This window comes from Eurytemora carolleeae, unplaced genomic scaffold (assembly GCF_000591075.1).
Source record: "Eurytemora carolleeae unplaced genomic scaffold, Eaff_2.0 scaffold41, whole genome shotgun sequence".
NCBI classification, from domain to species: domain Eukaryota; kingdom Metazoa; phylum Arthropoda; class Copepoda; order Calanoida; family Temoridae; genus Eurytemora; species Eurytemora carolleeae.
The window spans coordinates 413,614-431,841 of NW_019396234.1; the positions used below are offsets into that span (position 1 = coordinate 413,614).

The 18,228-nt window shown below is 33.6% G+C and overlaps 3 protein-coding genes across 3 annotated transcripts in view; all 3 read right to left on the reverse strand.

Moving 5' to 3' along the window:
* Window positions 1–747: 747 nt before the first annotated feature.
* Window positions 748–5,645, reverse strand: LOC111698903 (ribose-phosphate pyrophosphokinase 2). Its single transcript, XM_023469375.1, has 8 exons — window positions 5,511–5,645; window positions 5,063–5,216; window positions 4,677–4,794; window positions 3,554–3,679; window positions 2,557–2,631; window positions 2,085–2,174; window positions 1,561–1,731; window positions 748–1,335 (listed from the first exon to the last, which is right to left on the reverse strand). The coding sequence occupies exons 1-8, from the start codon at window positions 5,641–5,643 to the stop codon at window positions 1,243–1,245; spliced, it is 960 nt and encodes a 319-aa protein (XP_023325143.1). The 5' UTR covers window positions 5,644–5,645; the 3' UTR covers window positions 748–1,242.
* Window positions 5,646–8,952: 3,307 nt separating this feature from the next.
* Window positions 8,953–18,228, reverse strand: part of LOC111698869 (6-phosphofructo-2-kinase/fructose-2,6-bisphosphatase 1) — a 15,044-nt gene continuing 5,768 nt past the window's right edge. Inside the window, exons 6-13 of the mRNA XM_023469338.1 lie at window positions 16,209–16,330; window positions 15,666–15,733; window positions 15,554–15,587; window positions 15,304–15,364; window positions 14,110–14,796; window positions 11,800–11,947; window positions 11,000–11,152; window positions 8,953–10,509 (exon numbers count right to left, since the gene is read on the reverse strand). Coding sequence (XP_023325106.1) covers window positions 10,468–10,509; window positions 11,000–11,152; window positions 11,800–11,947; window positions 14,110–14,796; window positions 15,304–15,364; window positions 15,554–15,587; window positions 15,666–15,733; window positions 16,209–16,330 — 1,315 coding nt within the window. The 3' untranslated portion in view covers window positions 8,953–10,467. The remainder of the gene's footprint in view (window positions 10,510–10,999; window positions 11,153–11,799; window positions 11,948–14,109; window positions 14,797–15,303; window positions 15,365–15,553; window positions 15,588–15,665; window positions 15,734–16,208; window positions 16,331–18,228) is intronic.
* LOC111698846 (hairy/enhancer-of-split related with YRPW motif protein 1) lies at window positions 13,974–15,382 on the reverse strand. Its single transcript, XM_023469306.1, has one exon. It carries the CDS (start codon window positions 14,784–14,786, stop codon window positions 14,046–14,048), a length of 741 nt encoding a protein of 246 aa, XP_023325074.1. The 5' UTR covers window positions 14,787–15,382; the 3' UTR covers window positions 13,974–14,045.

The window sequence follows — 18,228 nt, forward strand, 5'->3', positions numbered from 1 at the left end:
TAAATTTGTTAAGTTACAACTACAATACAATGAGTGAATAGTTTAAATTCATCATCGGTTTTGAAATAATCTAACCGGTTTATTTGTTTAGTGACAATCTATTATTCAGACAACTTCTTTCTATTACATTACTATGAGTGTTATCTGAGCAACATAAAGAATATAACAAAATTTAGGATTGTCTGGGCCGGGGTTGGTTAATTAACATTAAAAATCATGATACAGGTTTTTGACATGAGTATCCGGATCAATTGAAGAGACCGATTATTAAGTATCCGGCAGGGTTGTTTGATCCAGGGATCAGGAATTATGCGGCAAGAATGTTGGATAGAGGGTTCAGGAAGTATCCAAGGTGTACCTCCCCTAAATCAAGGTGTATCCTAGGATAGAGTGATCAGGAAGTATCCAAGGTGTTGAATGGAGATCAGGAAGTATTCGAGGTGATTAGAAGTATCCAAAGAGTTGGATAGAGTGATCAGGAAGTATCCAAGGTGTTGAATGGAGATCAGGAAGTATTCGAGGTATAGTGATTAGAAGTATCCAAAGAGTTGGATAGAGGGATTAGGAATTATCTAAAGTGTTGGATATAGGGATTAGGAAGTATCTAAAGTGTTGGATAGAGGGATTAGGAAGTATCTAAAGTGTTGGATAGAGGGATTAGGAAGTATCTAAAGTGTTGGATATCCAAAGAGTTGGATAGAGGGATTAGGAATTATCTAAAGTGTTGGATATAGGATTAGGAAGTATCTAAAGTGTTGGATAGAGGGATTAGGAAGTATCTAAAGTGTTGGATAGAGGGATTAGGAAGTATCTAAAGTGTTGGATAGAAAACATGAAGTATCCGAGGTGTTGGATATAATGATCAGGAAGTATCCGAGGTGTAAGATAGAAAACAGGAAGTATCCAAGGTGTTATATAGAATGATTAGGAAGTATCCCAGGTGTTAGATAGAAAACAGGAAGTATCCGAGGTGTTGGATAGAATGATTAGGAAGTATTCCAGGTGTTGGATAGAATGATCAGGAAGTATCCGAGGTGTTGGATAGAATGATCAGGAAATATCCGAGGTGTGGGATAGAATGATCAGGAAGTATCCTAGGTGTAGGATAGAATGATCAGGAAGTATCCGAGGTGTTGGATAGAATGATCAGGAAGTATCCTAGGTGTTGGATAGAGGTATCAGGAAGTATCCGAGGTGTTGGATAGAATGATCAGGAAGTATCCGAGGTGTTGGATCAAGGGATTAGTAAGGAACATTCTCAAATAGATAACTGACACTCTCTCCGTTGTGTGTTCTCCTGACAGCTTCTGCAAACATCATACTCACGTCGATCACCTGAAACCATATTTTTATCAAATTCAAAGGACGTAGTTTTCAGAATTAATTTAGTGTAACAGATCACTTTCAGGTTTACTGATATGAGAGGAGGAATTTTAAATGATTAAAATAAAACGACTATTTTTTAACAAAATGGAAGAAAAATATAGCAAATTATCGGTCTGGAAAAAACGTGGGATAAAAAGACTGGGAAGTTGAATCGGAAAATGAACAATGAAAAACCTGGATTTTGTCGCAGAGCATCATGTTCCGCTCCTGTGGGATGGTGTTGGTCACCACGATGGCCTCGAAGTGACTGGAGTTGATCCTGTCAATCGCTTCTCCCGAGAATATCCCGTGAGTGAGAATAGCGTAGATCTTCTTCGCACCATCATCAACTAGTTTCTGAGCTGCCTAAAAATAAACCTTTTAAATTGTTGTAAAAATATACAATACTATTCGAGTTCAGCATTTTTTGTATTTAAACTCAATCGAGTTGTTTTGTAAAAATGTTTAGACACATCCCTGAACCTTATCAGTACTATTCAGTATTAAAATTATTTTGAGTAAAACTAGTAATATTTTTTAAATGTTACGTGGTAAAAATATTATAACAGTAATTTTTTTATTATCATTATTTATTCTATTTTGGAAACACAATAAGTTTGTGAAGTTGTGAAGATTCCTATTGTGAAGGTTCTGTGCAAAAACTATATAAAAAAGGCAAGAACAATCAATTAATCAATCAATCTAGTCCAGATTAATACCTGAACAATAGTTCCACAAGTATCTGCCATATCATCAATAAGAACTGCAATCTTACCCTTAGCATCTCCGACCAGAACCATGCTTGCAACCTGGGCAAATTTTGTCATTTTGGAAAATTTGCATTTAGCATATTTATCAAAGAAAGATTGCTCGATTACTAAGGATCCATTTATGAGACGGAACAGGAATCCAAGATCCGTTGTGTGAACAAGTAAATTTAGGTCCAGACTCCAGATGCTGCTCAAAATTATTTCCAGGTTATACTAATATCCTTTACGATGGCAAAATTTCTAAAATAATGACTTCTTCCCCTAACTTCTAGTCTAAAATATTTATTGACTGAGATAAATGTATTTTAACGATCTTTCTCAAACTTTCATTATAGTTAGTATATTGTCACTTGGGTCCAAAGGCCAGAATATTTCGGATCTAAGTTAAAGAATTGATTGTGCTGAAATTGTTTTATTTTACCTCGTTAGCTCGCTTTCTTTCCTTGTGGATAAGGGCAAAGTCAATATTGAGTCGATCAGCAATTGAAGTTACTCTCTGTAAATAATTGTATATTTAATAAGTTGTTGTAAAAGATTTTACTTAGATAAATGGCATAGATCGCACACGCCTCTGCCGCTTTAGTAATTGTAAATTGGCGGTACAATCCAAAGTAGGACTGCAAAGGTTGACCCAGCTTGGATATTCAAATGTACACAGGTGGGACGAGAGATATATATGTTTTTGATGAACTCTATTTAAGTTCCAGCTGACCCTGTCATATAAGTTCCTTAACTATCCTTTACAAAACAAACATTGACCACTCAAAATTAACTTCATTTTGAATCGGATCAAGATTCTAGATCTGTTCCTAAAGAAAACAAAAATGTGCGGAAATCTTAATTGTTCAAATCTATAAAAGGTTCCAAAATGCACAACACAAATAATTAATTCAGTTGAAATAACATCTAAAAGAAAAGATTTAGATCACTAAAGTAACGCGTTTCACTTATATATGTTAAAAAATGAAATTAACAATTAGAAATGATTGGATATATGAGAAAACATTTTCAAATCGCATCGGCTCACTCAGTAATTGTACTTCCTTCCCTCTTCAATACTGTCGGTCAACTCTTTCTTTGGAAAGAGAATCTTGTTTTTTTATTCAGTTTCTGCTTAAATACTACACCTCAAGTTTGACCATATTAACTTTTATTAAAAAAAAAAACTCCCCTCCTCCTTTTTAAATTTGCAACAAAAAATTTGTTCATCTGCATCTTTTTTTGTTATTAAATATATTTTTTCCTCGTTTTTTGCTTTAAAAAAATATGGTTTTTCATATAGAATGAAGCAGGATAAGTAATATATCGAAATATATTTTCTCCGAGTTCCATCAAGTTTTTTACGAAGCAGTTAAAACTCTCTACCACAAGGGAATAGTTAGTGGTTACTGTTTTATAAGGCACGTAGAAAATCTTACCTTGGCTCCTCCTGCGTCGGGGGAGACAACAATAGCCTCCTCCTTGTAGGTTGGGATATTCTCTCTGATCCACTTTACCACAGCAGGCTCAGCGTACAGGTTGTCTACAGGGATATCAAAGAAACCCTGAATAATGACAGACTAATCTATATATAAATTTGGCTTGTCTGCTTGTCTGTCTGTCTGTTTGTATCCAATAAACGTCAAAACGGCTGAACCGATCGGGCCCAAATTTTTGTTGGGACATCTAGGGACCCCAGGGAAGGTTTATGAATGATTGAAATTTTAAATTTTTGTCTCCATCAAAATTCGATCGTCATTAAATTTTTGAAAATTTTGAAAATCCGCGAAATTTTTTGTGAAAATCCGCGAATTATTTCTGTTTTGTTTTATGATGTACACAAAGAGAACATGTTCACAATTAATTTAGAAGATGGGCGCGAAGCGCCCTCCAAGGCTAGTTATGTAAATATGCAAACCTGTCAACCAAAAATATAAAATATTAGGATTTAAGATACTTTTCGCACTAATCTCTATTGCACTAACACAAAGTTTTGTTGAAAGCACAGTTCGGTCTCAATTTTACCTCATAATGAATCTTCAATCAAATCAAAAATCATGCGTGGGTTTAGAAATTCAGAACTACTGGACTATCTCTAATGTTCGTTGTTCAAATAAGAAAAGATTATAATTGAAAAATTCAATCAAAATCAAAATCAATTGATAATAAATCAATATTTTAACTTTATTTTTATTTGTCCAGAGCTGAAAACTTTAGAATGAGATATCCTTAATCCCGATTACTAAATCTGAGTATCCAATGGACACACTTTTGATTTTCTTCTTAAACCGTTCTTTCTTGGATATAGTGGAGAAAAATCAAAAACCGGGTTTTCTAAATTAGAGTGTACCTCCCGTTTCTGTATATAATCTTAAATTGCGCGCAAAATTTTAAATTTATCGGCTTTATATACACGACTCTGATTGGTTGAATTTTATACACTTTTCAGGATATATAAGTAAAAGATTAGGTCAGTCTTGATATTAAGAAAAAGAGAGGATCAATCATGAATCTCGATATCCACCATTCTAACGTTTTCAGCTCAGAACTCTCTTCTTTTACCTGTATTTGTGAGGCATGAAGATCCATTGTAATGATATGATCAGCTCCGGCAACACTCAACATGTTTGCAACTAGTTTAGCAGATATAGGAGCTCGAGACTTGTCTTTCTTATCTTGTCTGAGTAAGTTATATTTATTGAATTTAAAAAGACTCATCTACCCAAATATATTTTTGTCGCTTAGTTCAAATCCTTCCTCATGAAACCCTTAGTTAGTGTAAAATAAATATTGCAGAAGAATCGTATCATTTAAATAAGCTGTACTATGTACATTGTACATGGTTTAAAATTTTAAAATTAGGGGGAGTGCAGGATACATAATTTCTATGAACCTCAATTAAAAGTAAAGATTGTGCAAAGACTATACACATATAAACAAATACAGACCTGGAGTAAGGATAGACAGGGATTACTGCCGTGATCCTCTCCGCAGACGCAATCTTACAAGCATTGATCATGATAAGGAGCTCCATCAGGTTGTCATTCACTTCTCCGCACCCAGACTGTACAATGTACACGTCCTCTCCACGAACAGACTCTCCTAAATGATAGTAAAAATGAGTTACGATTGATCTCGCTCCCCTCTCCTATCAATTTTGTATACAAGATACTTTAACGCAATACAAATTACTCATATTTATTTTCAATAATTTAGGGTTAGGCTAAGACAATTTCTGGGCCCAGCGCTGCGGCTAGGACTAACTAGGGGGGCCGAGTACCAGGTCTAAGACAGTCTAAGGGGCCGGGCGATGTGGCCACATGTCCAACTTTGACCATGAGGTATTCATGAGCTCCATGTATAAAACTAGAAACTTAATTTTGATAAGAAACTCACCAATCTCAACATTTGTTTCCCCGTTAGCAAACTTCTTTGCAACGACATTAGCATGGGAAATACCGAGCCTGTCGCAGATCTTTTGACCAAGGTCAGGATGGGAAGATCCAGAAAATATCTTGATATTGGGCATTCTGTCTGAAAAATAGAACATTTTAACCCCCCGTTTGACATTACATTTCATCCGTGCCAAAGCTTCTGTAATTGATAACTTATTGGCTATTTTAAACGCAAGCTGTTGTATGACTGTATTTAATGTACAGGGTGTCCCACATCATTTCGGATAGTTTATGGCGCTAGATTTCGCTTTTCGGGACTAATCAGAAAATTAGAAAAGAATGAATCATTTAAAAAAATAGCGTAAGCCAAAATAAAAAAATTTTCACGCGGGAAACAACAGTTTTTTTTGGAGTATTATGTTTGTATTTCAGCCTTAAATCTTGGAGATAATCCAGTGTGATATGGAACGCTCTATATTTAACCCCTTAGAAGCCATCTGCAGCAGGGACGTACGAGGGGGGGGGCCTTGCATTTCCCTTCCTCAGGCAATATACATTTTACAGTGCAAGCTGCACTCACCTAAACTAAAAGATTAAGAAAAGAAATAAAATATATTCTGATTCACAACTATACCCTTCAAAGCTTTGTCTGATCAAGTATTGCATTAAATATCCATGTTTCCCATTTTGAAAACTGAATATTTTTATTTTTGGTTTCTCTACAAAAGTGACTCGCGCATTTCCTGCTTCAGAAACGACGGAGAAATGAAGGTTTCAAAGGTACATCAGACATGCCACTCTAATGGAGGGTCACTTGAAATTACGCAATTACGTAATCCATTTAAGTACAATTACATCGTATAAAAAAATACTTTAAAATCTCACTTCAGCCCTTAACTAATGTTTCATTAAAAAAGCTTTAATCAATACTAACTTCAGTGTAAATATATACTTGATATAATAATTCATAAAACAATATGTATCAACCCTATGAAAATATAGATATTTTTTTAGAAACGTTTCCATCTCTATTTATCATCCCTTCAAGCTTACACCTCAGTATTAAGAGGGATTGTCTGATGAGTCCACTTAAGAAAATTAAATAAATAATTGGTAATTTCTTAGAGAAAATTTCCAAAAATCATATACTAGGACGGGCCCAAATAATTTATTAACACTTGTGTAATATGAAAGTGTGTTTATGATCGAATAGTTAAAAAATGTATCAATGTTTTTCAAAAAACGGTGTTTTTAAGGTGCCCACCCTACAGAAATTCGCTCGTACACCCTGATCTGCAGTTATATCCAAGAGTTTGAGTTCAGAACTTTTGACTAACGAGACATCAAATGAACTATAATTCTATAAAGTATAAATGTGCGAATGCCGCTAATTACCTTTACTTCATATTTGTTCCTAAAACAAAGACGATCAAATAATTTTAATCAATCAAGCTCAATTTGGCTATAAAAATTTAGTTTGAACTAATACCGTTTGAACTATTGGCTTTTTGAACTATACATGTGGTACCATGTGTCCAGTAGTTCAAACGACTATAATAGCTCAAAAAATAACATTCTGTGAGCATTTGAACTATTTTTTTTGCTCATTTGATCGTTCAATTTGAACTATTAAAAATACAGAGCGTCCCATATCATATTAGATTATCTCCAATCTTTAACATCCAAAATAAACCCTTAATACTCGAAAAAATTATCATTTTCCGCAAGAAAATTCTTACATATGCCTTATGTTATTTTTCAAAATGATTCATTCTATAATGAAATTTTCTAATTATATAGTTCCAAAAATCGTAATTTAGACACGTTCTCGGTCTATTATGATGTGGGACACCCTGTAGTTCAAAATGAGCCAAAAAAAATTTAAATGAGCCAAATAATAGTTCAAATGATCAAAAAAATAGTTTAAATGAACCAAAAATAACGTACAAATGAGCAAAAAAATAGTTCAAATGAACTGCAAAAAATATTTCAAATGAGCAAAATTATAGTTCAAATGAGCAAAAAAATAGTTTATATTAGCAAAAATTTAGTTTACACGAGCCCAAAAATAGTTCAAATATACAAAAATAGTTCAAATGAGCAAAACAATTATATTTCATAGGAGCAAAATATAGTTGAAATGTGTCAAAAACAGTTGACACAACACTCAAGTATATCTCATATATTCAACACATGGATAAATTTGGTAATGTGGCCGCAGACCCCGGCCCCCTAGCCTGTTCTAGCCGCGGAGCTCGGCCCCCTAGCCTGTCCTAGCCGCGGAGCTCGGCCCCCTAGCCGCAGTGTCTTAACCTAACTTAACCCTAAATATACTAATTTTGTAGAAAGTTGCGGAATTTTTTTTTACTCATTTGAACTATTTATATTTGCACATTTGAATTATTTTTATGTCCATGGTGAAACATTTTTTTATAATTTAAACTGTAATTTTAGTAGGGTAAATAGAATATTTTAGCAGTTTTGTTGAGTTTTAATAAACTGGAATCTGCAGACAAACAGCTAATATCTCTGTCAATTTTGAAACTGACAAATTGTTAGACCACATTTTGGAAATCCCGAGACTACTTGTTTTTGGTGTTAAATGTTTTTACTATGATACTACATTATATTTCGAAAAAATCACTCTTGGAACAAAGACGATATAGAAGTCGTCCTTTAATTCCCATGTTTGTTGGGACACCCTGCACTGTTGGAATTTTTCAAATTATAAAGTGAAACTAGACAAAATAATATAATAAAAATAATTTGAGAGCTTTCATAGTAATTTTCACTTTCTGAATATGATTTAATTTTGTCCTAAACTTTTTTGGCAATTTTATATTTTTTTCTCGATATCACCGATTAGAGACAGTTCATAAATTTCATGTGTTTTGAAGTTTTTTGGATTAAACATTTTTCAGGACTTTTTTTACACAATTCGTTTGTTTGAAAATTTCATATTTTACATTATTTTATTGCTTAAATTTGCAAATGAAATGAAATTTAACATAAATGATAATATATCACAAAATTGTAAATTATATGCCATTCTTAATCCTATTTATTCATTTTAATGTACATATATGAAAAGTTAGAGATTATAAAAAATCGGCGAACAGAAATTTACAGACAGGGTGGACCACAAAAACAGGTGAAAAATGTTTTTTGGAGACGTTTGAACGGCTTGAAATTGGTCGATGGGGGTTACAATTTTCATTTCTACGCATTGTTATAAAATAAATAATTTTTATAAAAAAGGTGTTGTATATTTTGTATATTTTATATATTTTGTATATTTTGTATATTTTGTATATTTTGTATATTTGGTAAATTTTATATATTTTGTATATTTTGCATGTTTTGTATGTTATGTATATTTTGTATATTTTGTATATTTTGCATATAACGGAAACGCTAAATATCTACTTTTGAGGTCCAACATCAAACAAATCAAGATGATTTATTAACAGAAATAAATATAAAAATGTAAATTACGAAAAATAATTATAAAAACGGACATCTGCAGTTCCAATATGAGATTAATGAAGTACACACGGACGGATTATTATTTGGTGTACTTATCAATTATTTTTAACAAATTTTACCTAAAAATTAAGGCTTTTCTTTTTTAAAATAGAAAGCTCGCAGCAATTGGGAAAAGAAAGCCTTGGTTTTCATAAAATAAGAAATAACCATAATGAAAACAAAAACAAGTTAAACAAATGTAACAAACGAATTCAATGAAGTAAAAAACAGGAATGTTTTTAATTTTGTATGTGCTATATATAGTTTATTTAGAAATTGAGTTTTGACACAAACTCTGACTTTCTGATCCCTATATGTTGCAATCCAATGTCGCGAATGTCGTAGACCTTAAATATTTCTAACTATATAAGTCTATCAAAGATTTTCACCATGAGGTTACAAAGATGAATAGGGATTAGAAAATTTTGGTTGTGACAAAAAGTCAATTCTTTTTTTGTTCATTATAAAAATTCCTTGAGCAACCTATTTTATATTTAACAGTTTATGATATTCAGTGGCCCCTGCTTAAATTCAACTTTTTTAATATTCTAACAAGGGTACTCATTATGTTCAACTATTGTTGAGCGAATCGCAATTGATTTTCAATCTTTGATAAAAGCAGTTTGAAAAAAAGAGATTCAATGGCGGTGAGAAATCTAAGCTTATCCCGGCCGTCCGTAATCTACAGTTTAACTTACGAACAATATTTAAATTTTACTGTACAGCTAGAGATAAGAGTTGTAGAAAGTTATAAATATATGTATAGGGTTTAATCAAGAAGGCATGGAGAACTACGAAGGGTGGGAAAGGATTTGATTACATTTTCCTGAGCATGTCTAATATGGCAAAATGTAAAATCCTATTCTACTTAGTTAGTCTCGAATCTATCAATTGAAATGTCCCTATTTAGTGTCGAATTTGTCAATGGAACTATTCCTAGTTAGACTCGAATCTATTAATGGAACTTTTCCTTTTTACAGTCTCAAATATATTACTGAAACTATTCCTAGTTGGTCTCGAATCTATCAATGGAACTATTCCTATTTGGTTTCGAATCTATCAATGGAACTATTCCTAGTTGGTCTCGAATCCATCAATGGAACTATTCCTAGTTGGTCTCGAATCCATCAATGGAACTATTCCTAGTTGGTCTCGAATCTATCAATGGAACTATTCCTATTTGGTTTCGAATCTATCAATGGAACTATTCCTAGTTGGTCTCGAATCCATCAATGGAACTATTCCTAGTTGGTCTCGAATCCATCAATGGAACTATTCCTAATCAATATCGAATCTATCAATGGAACTATTCCTTGTTGGTCTCGAATCCATCAATGGAACTATTCCTAATCAGTATCGAATCTATCAATGGAACTATTCCTAATTGGTCTCGAATCTATCAATGGAACTATTCCTAGTTTGTCTCAAATCCATCAATGGAATTGAAGTTGAGGTCCTCCAACAGTTTTCACAACCTAGAAAACAGAAAAAAGATCAGAATTGGAAGATTTTTGAAGTTAATTAGGAAATACATTGAATATTATTGAAATTTTTATTTGCCTGTTGCTACAATATATTTCGAGAACAGTCTTTTCATTTCTTTAAAGTCTTTAAAAAAATAATGTATTTTCTACGAATAACACCGGGAAAATTGAAATTGTTCAACAGCATTTTTCCAGAGCGAAAATCCAATTTTCAGATAGTAAACTGAGGATATCTCCATATTCCAAGTTTAGATAAAGGTTTAAAGCGCTCTTTTAATTGAAGATCACTTAAAATTTTCTAGTCCCAATATCTTTGCAGTCTGAGGCCGTAACCTTTCACGTGAATTCTGTTAGATAGAGTAGTCTTAGTTTTAAATATCGAAGGTTTACAGCACTCAGAATTGTAAAGAATGTAGGGATCAGACAAATATATTTTGTAGCGAGTAAACAGTTCCTTGGAAAAAAACCAAAAAAAGCTTACCTTATCCCCCTCTCCTAAACTGAGATGGGTTGCAGTTCTATCACTGAGCTCCAGTGCTGTCTCACTACTGATCCGTAGTCTCTTATGTGTCGGAGAAACTGGTCGTGGTCTATGTGTGTCTACAGCTTCTATAGGCAGCCGGATATATTCAATCTAAACAATTCAAATTTAAAAGTTTATATCGAGTGTTCACAAAAAATATAAAGCATTAACATTTATCATTTTTTTAACTGAAATGTGCTAGAATAATTTGTATAGAATATTTACGACTCCAGACGTCGTAATTTGAATACATACTATCACTAAAAGTAAAAAGCTACTAATACTGCTAAATTTAATTCACTGTGGTCCAGAACCCCATTTTCCAGTGTGCGGAGTGCGGACCTATAATAGTATACTAGAAGAAATAACTTTTATCTTGAAATTTCAAAGGTTTAAACCATCAGGTTGAATAGATATAAAGATTGGAGGGTTAGAGTTCGTGGAAAAAAAATTAGTTTTTTTTTTTTCCAAAAAAGAACAATTAAGTTTAATTGTGTTACTAACTTGGAAACCCAGCTTTGCCTGCAAACCAAACTTTCTTTATTCAAGTCAACGCACTTAATTTAGAATTTTTAAACCATGTTGAGAACATTCCTGTGAGTCTACCGAGTTCCATAATCAAAATTTGAGGCAAATCGGTCAAAGGGTTTACGAGTAATGATAGGAAATACGAACAAACAAACAGAGATTACTACTTTATATTTATAGATTTCTGAGAGTAATACTAAAAACACCAGAGTCTATTTAGATCTACCTACCTCACAACCGTAGGCAACTGGCGTGAGTTTGATGAGAGTATGGAGCGGGACGGATATGTATGGTAGCTCCGAAAGTGGTTTCTCCAGGAAGTATGCCAGGATACACCTCAACACTGCCTGGTGCCCGATAAGTACAACATTTCCCTGCCTAAATATGTATCTTGTATCTTTTACGAGTATGGTCACAACTTTTCAGAATTTGTCAGTGACGTCTGAGTTTTCTGAGTTCCAAAATGTGTTCTGCATTTTTCCTACTCGCATGGAACTTAATGCTCCCCACACTTATATTCTCAAATCTCTCTTTGCAACTTGATGGCGTAAATCATTGACATTTCAAACATAGATCTAGACAATTTCAGAGTTTGAAATATCAAAGGTCTACTACGTCAGATAGTTTGTGGCGAGTATTTTAGTTTTCATGAGGTTTAGAGGATCGATTTCAGAGTTTGAAATATCAAAGGTCTACTACGTCAGGTAGTTTGTGGCGAGGTTTAGAGGATCGATTTTTCCTTATTAGAAATCAAAACTGGAAAACTAAGTCTTTTTTTCTAAAAAATGATTGTTGACCTCTCTGAAAATCATGAATAGAATGCTTCCCTATACAGTTTAAATGTCTAATTGATATTTATTGATCAAAACAATCTAGCTTGATGGCAATAAAAGAATATTAAGATCTGCAAATTCTTTTTAGAAACTGCAGCATATATATTCAATTAAATAAATAACTACGTAGAGAAAACAATTAACAATTAGTTTCAAGTTACTCTGCGTTTTTGTAAATTGTTTATTTTCACAAGTGGTGTATTGGCAAAAGTGAGCCAAAATCCAAGATATTGAAAATCGTTCAAAACTTAACATTTAAGGGAATTTTCTAATATGCAGCGTTTGCCGGCTAAACTAAAGGAATTGAGTTTTTGCCACTAACTCAAATATTGTAATCCCTATATCTTTTCAACCTGATGGTGTAAACTTTTGATATTTCAAATTTACACTATTTGATCCAACTAAATTTATAGTTTTAAATTTCAAAGGTCTGCAACATTGGGTTGCAAGGATATAGCCATCAAAGATTGTGGCAAAGACTCAATTCCTTTAAAGATGAAATTTCGATTGCACAGCAGGACTTATATTTCATGCCAGGTCGGCGTCACGTTTAACCTTTTTATTACAACTAATGTTTATTCTGCACATCGCTATTGGTTTTCTGATTAACGTAGAAGACTTTTATACAACATGTTCTACAGCCGATCAAAGGAACTGAGTTTTGTTACAAACTCTGATTTTCTTATCCCTATATCTTTGCATTTTAATGTCGGAGACCTTAGATATTTAAAACTATTAATCATTTTAGATCAAATTATGATAGTTTGAAATATCAAATGTTTACACTATCAGGTTACAAAGATATAGCTTTTTAAAATCAGAATTGGACAAAAACTCAGTTCCTATTGCTCTATAATCTTAAACGTTCAAATATCTAAGAGTAAAAATTATTAATGAGCTTTGTTTGATATTTTTATTTTTCTCAAAATGGGAAGTAAGAACACTTTTGAAGCTGGTTCATTGCAAAGCAAACTACATCCAGCTTTCCAAGAGATTTATCCGAATATATAAATCCCCTGTCTTAATCTATACTTTCAACTGTAGTTTAGGAAATGTATTTCCTATTTTCATGATTAAAGAGAGTGTAGCGTAAATTAAAGTGACCCTCCATGCAAAGATTGTATTGTGTTCCCAACGGTGCCCTTGAAACCTTTGTTTGATAAGGAAGATATTGTCGTTTTTCTAGGTTTAATTCTAATAATTTCTGCATATTTTCCTGCAGTATATAAATTCGCAATTCTCGTTTGTAAAGAACCAAAAATTAAAACAATTAGTTTTTAAAGTTATGAATATGGTAATTAACTATATTTATACTTGATAAGACAACGGTGATAAGGGTAACCTTATGAATCGGACATTGCCATTTTTGCATGGATGGTAACTTGAATACCCTTACAGTCCTTTTAAGATAATAAGTTAGTTAACGATTTAAAAAACTTCCTCTAACCTTGCACTTATTTGAAAAAAATAAGACGATTTAAATAATATTTTTATTTGAAACAATACAAAATAATACTCTTATCACAATATTGTATATGTATAGTTAGTTATATGTATATATGTATATGAAAATATATCTACATTGTTTACAAATAATTGCATATTCAGACTAGAAAGGTTTCAAGAAGATCTTGTTCTGAGTTTCAGTAAGCCATCTCAGCTCCCCAGGGTCGGTAGGGTTTACCGTGAGGAGGAGGATGAAGATACGGTCCTCCGGGTGGAGGAATAGGTAAAGAGGAGAACCCAGAGTAGTTTGTGTATCCACTATTTGCGTAGGTCGGAGAGGAGTGTGTAACTCCAGCTCTTGAGTAGGTGGAAACCTCGGAGTTTATAAAGGTTTGGGATTCAATTGATTTATCCTGGATATGCGCAGGAATTTGATAATGGTGTGACGGATATCCATTATGCCAGGGTACAGTAGCTCCAGCTCCTCCTCGAGATCCATAGTTGTGGAGATGGGCCATGAGACGGAGACGGAGAGGATCCTGCAGATCCATTCCCTCCACTGCAACCAGGTACCTGGATACTTCCGCTACACAATCCCTAAACCCAACATTCTGGTAATCCATCGCCATTCTTTGATCCGGATACTCGTTCCGTCCTTGGACATTCTTCAAGTAATCAACAGTCATCTGCAGAATCTCAGCTTTTTCAAGCTTTGTGGAGGAAGATTTCTCAACAGCGCTGGGAACTAATCTCTTCAGTTCTAGAAGACTGTCGTTGATCCTATCTCTCCTTCTCTTCTCAATCAATCCTCTCCTTCTCTTTCTAGTAACTCCTCCTTCTCCTCCCTCCCCTGCATCCTCGCTCCTGGATACGGAGCAAGAATCGTCATAGTCGGAGTAATCCTCTTCAACCTCGGAGAGTTTCCTTTTCAAAGCCATTGTACGTATCCTGGTGTTATGTCAAGGTGAAGGATCAACTGTTGAGGAGCACGTGTAAAGTAACCTGAAGTGTGTCCGTGAAGGCCGAAACACGTGTATCAGGTCTGGTGAAGATGGTTCTGAGGAAAGGTTAAGGTTGCTTCCTGGTGTATGTCTGACACAAGACTGCTATTTGTGGCACGCTTCTCGCCGTCCGTCGTTGATTCCCCGGGGGGGATTTCTTCAAAACCGTGGGAAATTCCCCCAAACCAGCATTATCCCAATTAGAAAGCTATTCATAATACCCTACTGCTCAAAAATCAAATTGCTCACATTTTCTGCAAAAATGCAATAAAAAGTTTGTTTAATTGCATTCAAATATATAATACAGAAAATGTTAAATTCTATTCAATTAGGATTGCTTTGTTAAAGTTGGCGTTTGGCACACAGCCCTCCTTTGGGCCAGGAGTCGGGTTGGATCGATATTCTTAAAAAATCAATATTTGGGACGCGGAGATGGTTTGCTACAAGTTCCCACGTAGCGTCGTGGGAACAAGTTAGAGGAACGGAGCAGAGCTGGGGGATACTCTTCTTAAACCCTTTATTTCATTATTATTTGATTGTTATATTCTATATAAATATATGTTCATATGTATATTGTATCTGTGTTGTGTCTTGATAGTATACATATATTTATATATATTTCAGTTTTTAAACATTTTATTAAAAAAGAATTATACTAAATAATAGATGATAAGGGTTCACTGAATCTTTTATCAATAACAAACCTGCATCAATCTCATTTAGAGCTTTCCATCTTTCCTAAAATAAAAAATTCTTTATCTACAGAAAAATCAATCTAAAAATAAAAAAAATAAATTCCATGATCATGAAGCCGACCTGAGGCGCATCAATATCCGCGGCAGTTTCTATAGTTCTCTTCAACCACGAGGTCCAGACTCTCATTTCTAAATATAACATCTTAAGAGACTATTAGCGTTTCACAACAGGATCTCTACAATATCTTCTCCGTGTCCAGGAATTATCAAAGAACGACTCATGAATTTCTTAAACAAAGGAACTGAACACATGCAACTTTTCAGTTCCTTTCTCATATTTAAGATAAAAGTACGACGCCCTTCATGCAACCGTTTATCAGATATCAGAATGACTTTGCATCATGCTCTTTTTTTCGGTAAATCTTATTTTAAGATAATGTCAAAACTTAAAAAAAGAAATAATTACTTTGAAAAACTGTAGTCCTATTATTCGTATATCTTTGCAGCCTGATGGCAAAATCATAGTTTGAAATATCAAGGGTCTATATGACATAAGGTTGCAAAGATATAAAGATTAGAAAAAAAGATTTAGTACCGAGTAATTTATAGTTTCTTTACTTTGCCACCAAATCAATCAAATAAAGAGTTTCTGTCCAAATGTTACCTGGAATATTTTGCTTGTTTATAAACTCTGCTAAAGCTGCAGCATAAAATGTTCCTCTCTCCGATAGATTGGAGTCTCCTCCGATCTTACCAGCAACATTAAACTCAGACTCTCCATGCCGAGTATATATATTCAAGTAGCAAAAAATGAGCGTTGAGTAAAAAATATAAATAGATTATTGGATTAGCTCTAGGGGAGAAACAGTACAAAAAACAACAAAAAAACACAAAAACTTACAAAAAAAGGCATCTCAGTGTTACCAAAGAAAAATATGAAAAGAAATAATGTACAAAAACTAAAATATGGTACGGGATAGCAGGGGGCAAAGCTCCCCCCCACCACCACCAACCCGCCCTTAGAAAGCTAATCTTCTCTATGAAGATCTTTATTGCAATCCTATCTCAATATAAAGAAAAAGTTTATGTGGAAATACTTCACGACTTGTCTACTTAGTAACTTCTCTAGTTTTATTTTACATTTATAAAGGGTTAAAATTTGATTGGTTTAATATTGGAAATTTCCGGGGAAAATAAGTAAATTGCATTATTCTGGAACCATTCTTAGCAATAAAGGGATTTGGGAGGTACATTGCACCGTTATCAGCAAGAGGGGGAGGGGGAGGGGGAATGAATCGGAGTTGGCAAATTAAACGACCTTATTCTTTATCAATCTGTAATCAAGAATGCTTATTGCTTATATATATAACCTCGTTGCTTTTTGCTTTCTAATACAAATAATTCTTACTGATCATCATTTTTAATATTTTTAGTGAATAAATTTTTGTAGTTACGTAATATGATGTTAGAAATTATCAAATCCATGAATAATAATTAAAGGGCATGTTCCGGTTTAACTTTATTATTGTTTAAAGGGACTGTTTAGTATTTTCACCTGGCACAACAAGACATTAAATAAAATTGATATTTCTCAGAGTTTCCCCGTTTTTGTATGAGAAGTACGGTTTTAAACAGTGCGACATAAAATAAGTTTTTTAACCAATATTAAAAATACTAGATTAAGTTAGATTCATGGTTTTTAATTATCTTGTTTTGATTTCAAAAGGATACATCTAGAAATGCGGGAACAGTCGCTTAAATCTAAGTGAGTATCGCTGAAGTGGAATTACGTATGTTTATGTATGAGAAAATAAATATCGATCCACTCTTGGATAGTTACTAGGTTTCGAACATATATAAGAATGGGGAATATTACCCCTCCCTTCCTACCCCGTATAATTGCAGATAACCCCCCCCCCCCATATTTTAAATATTTTATGTATTAATCAATGAGGAATACACCTTCATTGATATTGAGGTTTATGGGAACCCGCTTTTCTCTCTTTACCTCTCAACCATCCATTGATACATGACATTGTCTGCAGAATTAAAACTACGTGTGCTAAATTCTTAGATTTAAAATCATAAAATCAATCAGAATTTTTTAAATTGAAAGGAATTAAGTCTTTGCAGGGACAAACTTCTGATTCATATATCTTTTCAGCCCAATGTCGTAGACCTTGCACAGGCATTGGGTTTAGAAAATTTAAGTTTGTAGCAAAGACTCATTTAATTCCTTTATGATTCCGAAAAAAATTGTAAATTGCTAATACTTAAGTATTAGATTTGGATGTAAGCTACATTTAGGGTTGTGATTGTAGAACTAACTTATTGGGCCTCTGTCGACATAGTTTCAAATGAAACTCCATTTTACATTTATTCTTTATCTGAGTAACAATCAGAAAGATATCTTAGTTTTTCATCTTGAAACTTAAAAAATTCTGTCACTCTCCTTCCTTGTCTCTTCACTGCGTCATAAAACCGCAATTGAAGACTTTGATTTGTAGATTAAAAACTAGGTTCCTTGAAACAAGGTGGAAAGTCCTTTATGATTAGATTGTGTTACATTTAACCATGCTTAATAACAGCAATTACCTTTCTAGCTCCATGATAACAGGTTCCAGCCTTGCAACCAGATCCTCGTAGGACTCTCCCCCTGGATATCTGTAGGTCAGCTTGTTACA

Coding starts and splice junctions, on each gene's coding strand:
- LOC111698903 (XM_023469375.1), bottom strand. CDS start 5,643: ATGCCCAATATCAAGATATTTTCTGGATCTTCCCATCCTGACCTTGGT. Junction 3,680..4,676: donor TTCATGCCTCACAAATACAG/GTAAAAGAAGAG, acceptor GTCATTATTCAG/GGTTTCTTTGATATCCCTGT. Junction 1,336..1,560: donor TGCTCTGCGACAAAATCCAG/GTTTTTCATTGT, acceptor ATATGGTTTCAG/GTGATCGACGTGAGTATGAT.
- LOC111698846 (XM_023469306.1), bottom strand. CDS start 14,786: ATGGCTTTGAAAAGGAAACTCTCCGAGGTTGAAGAGGATTACTCCGAC.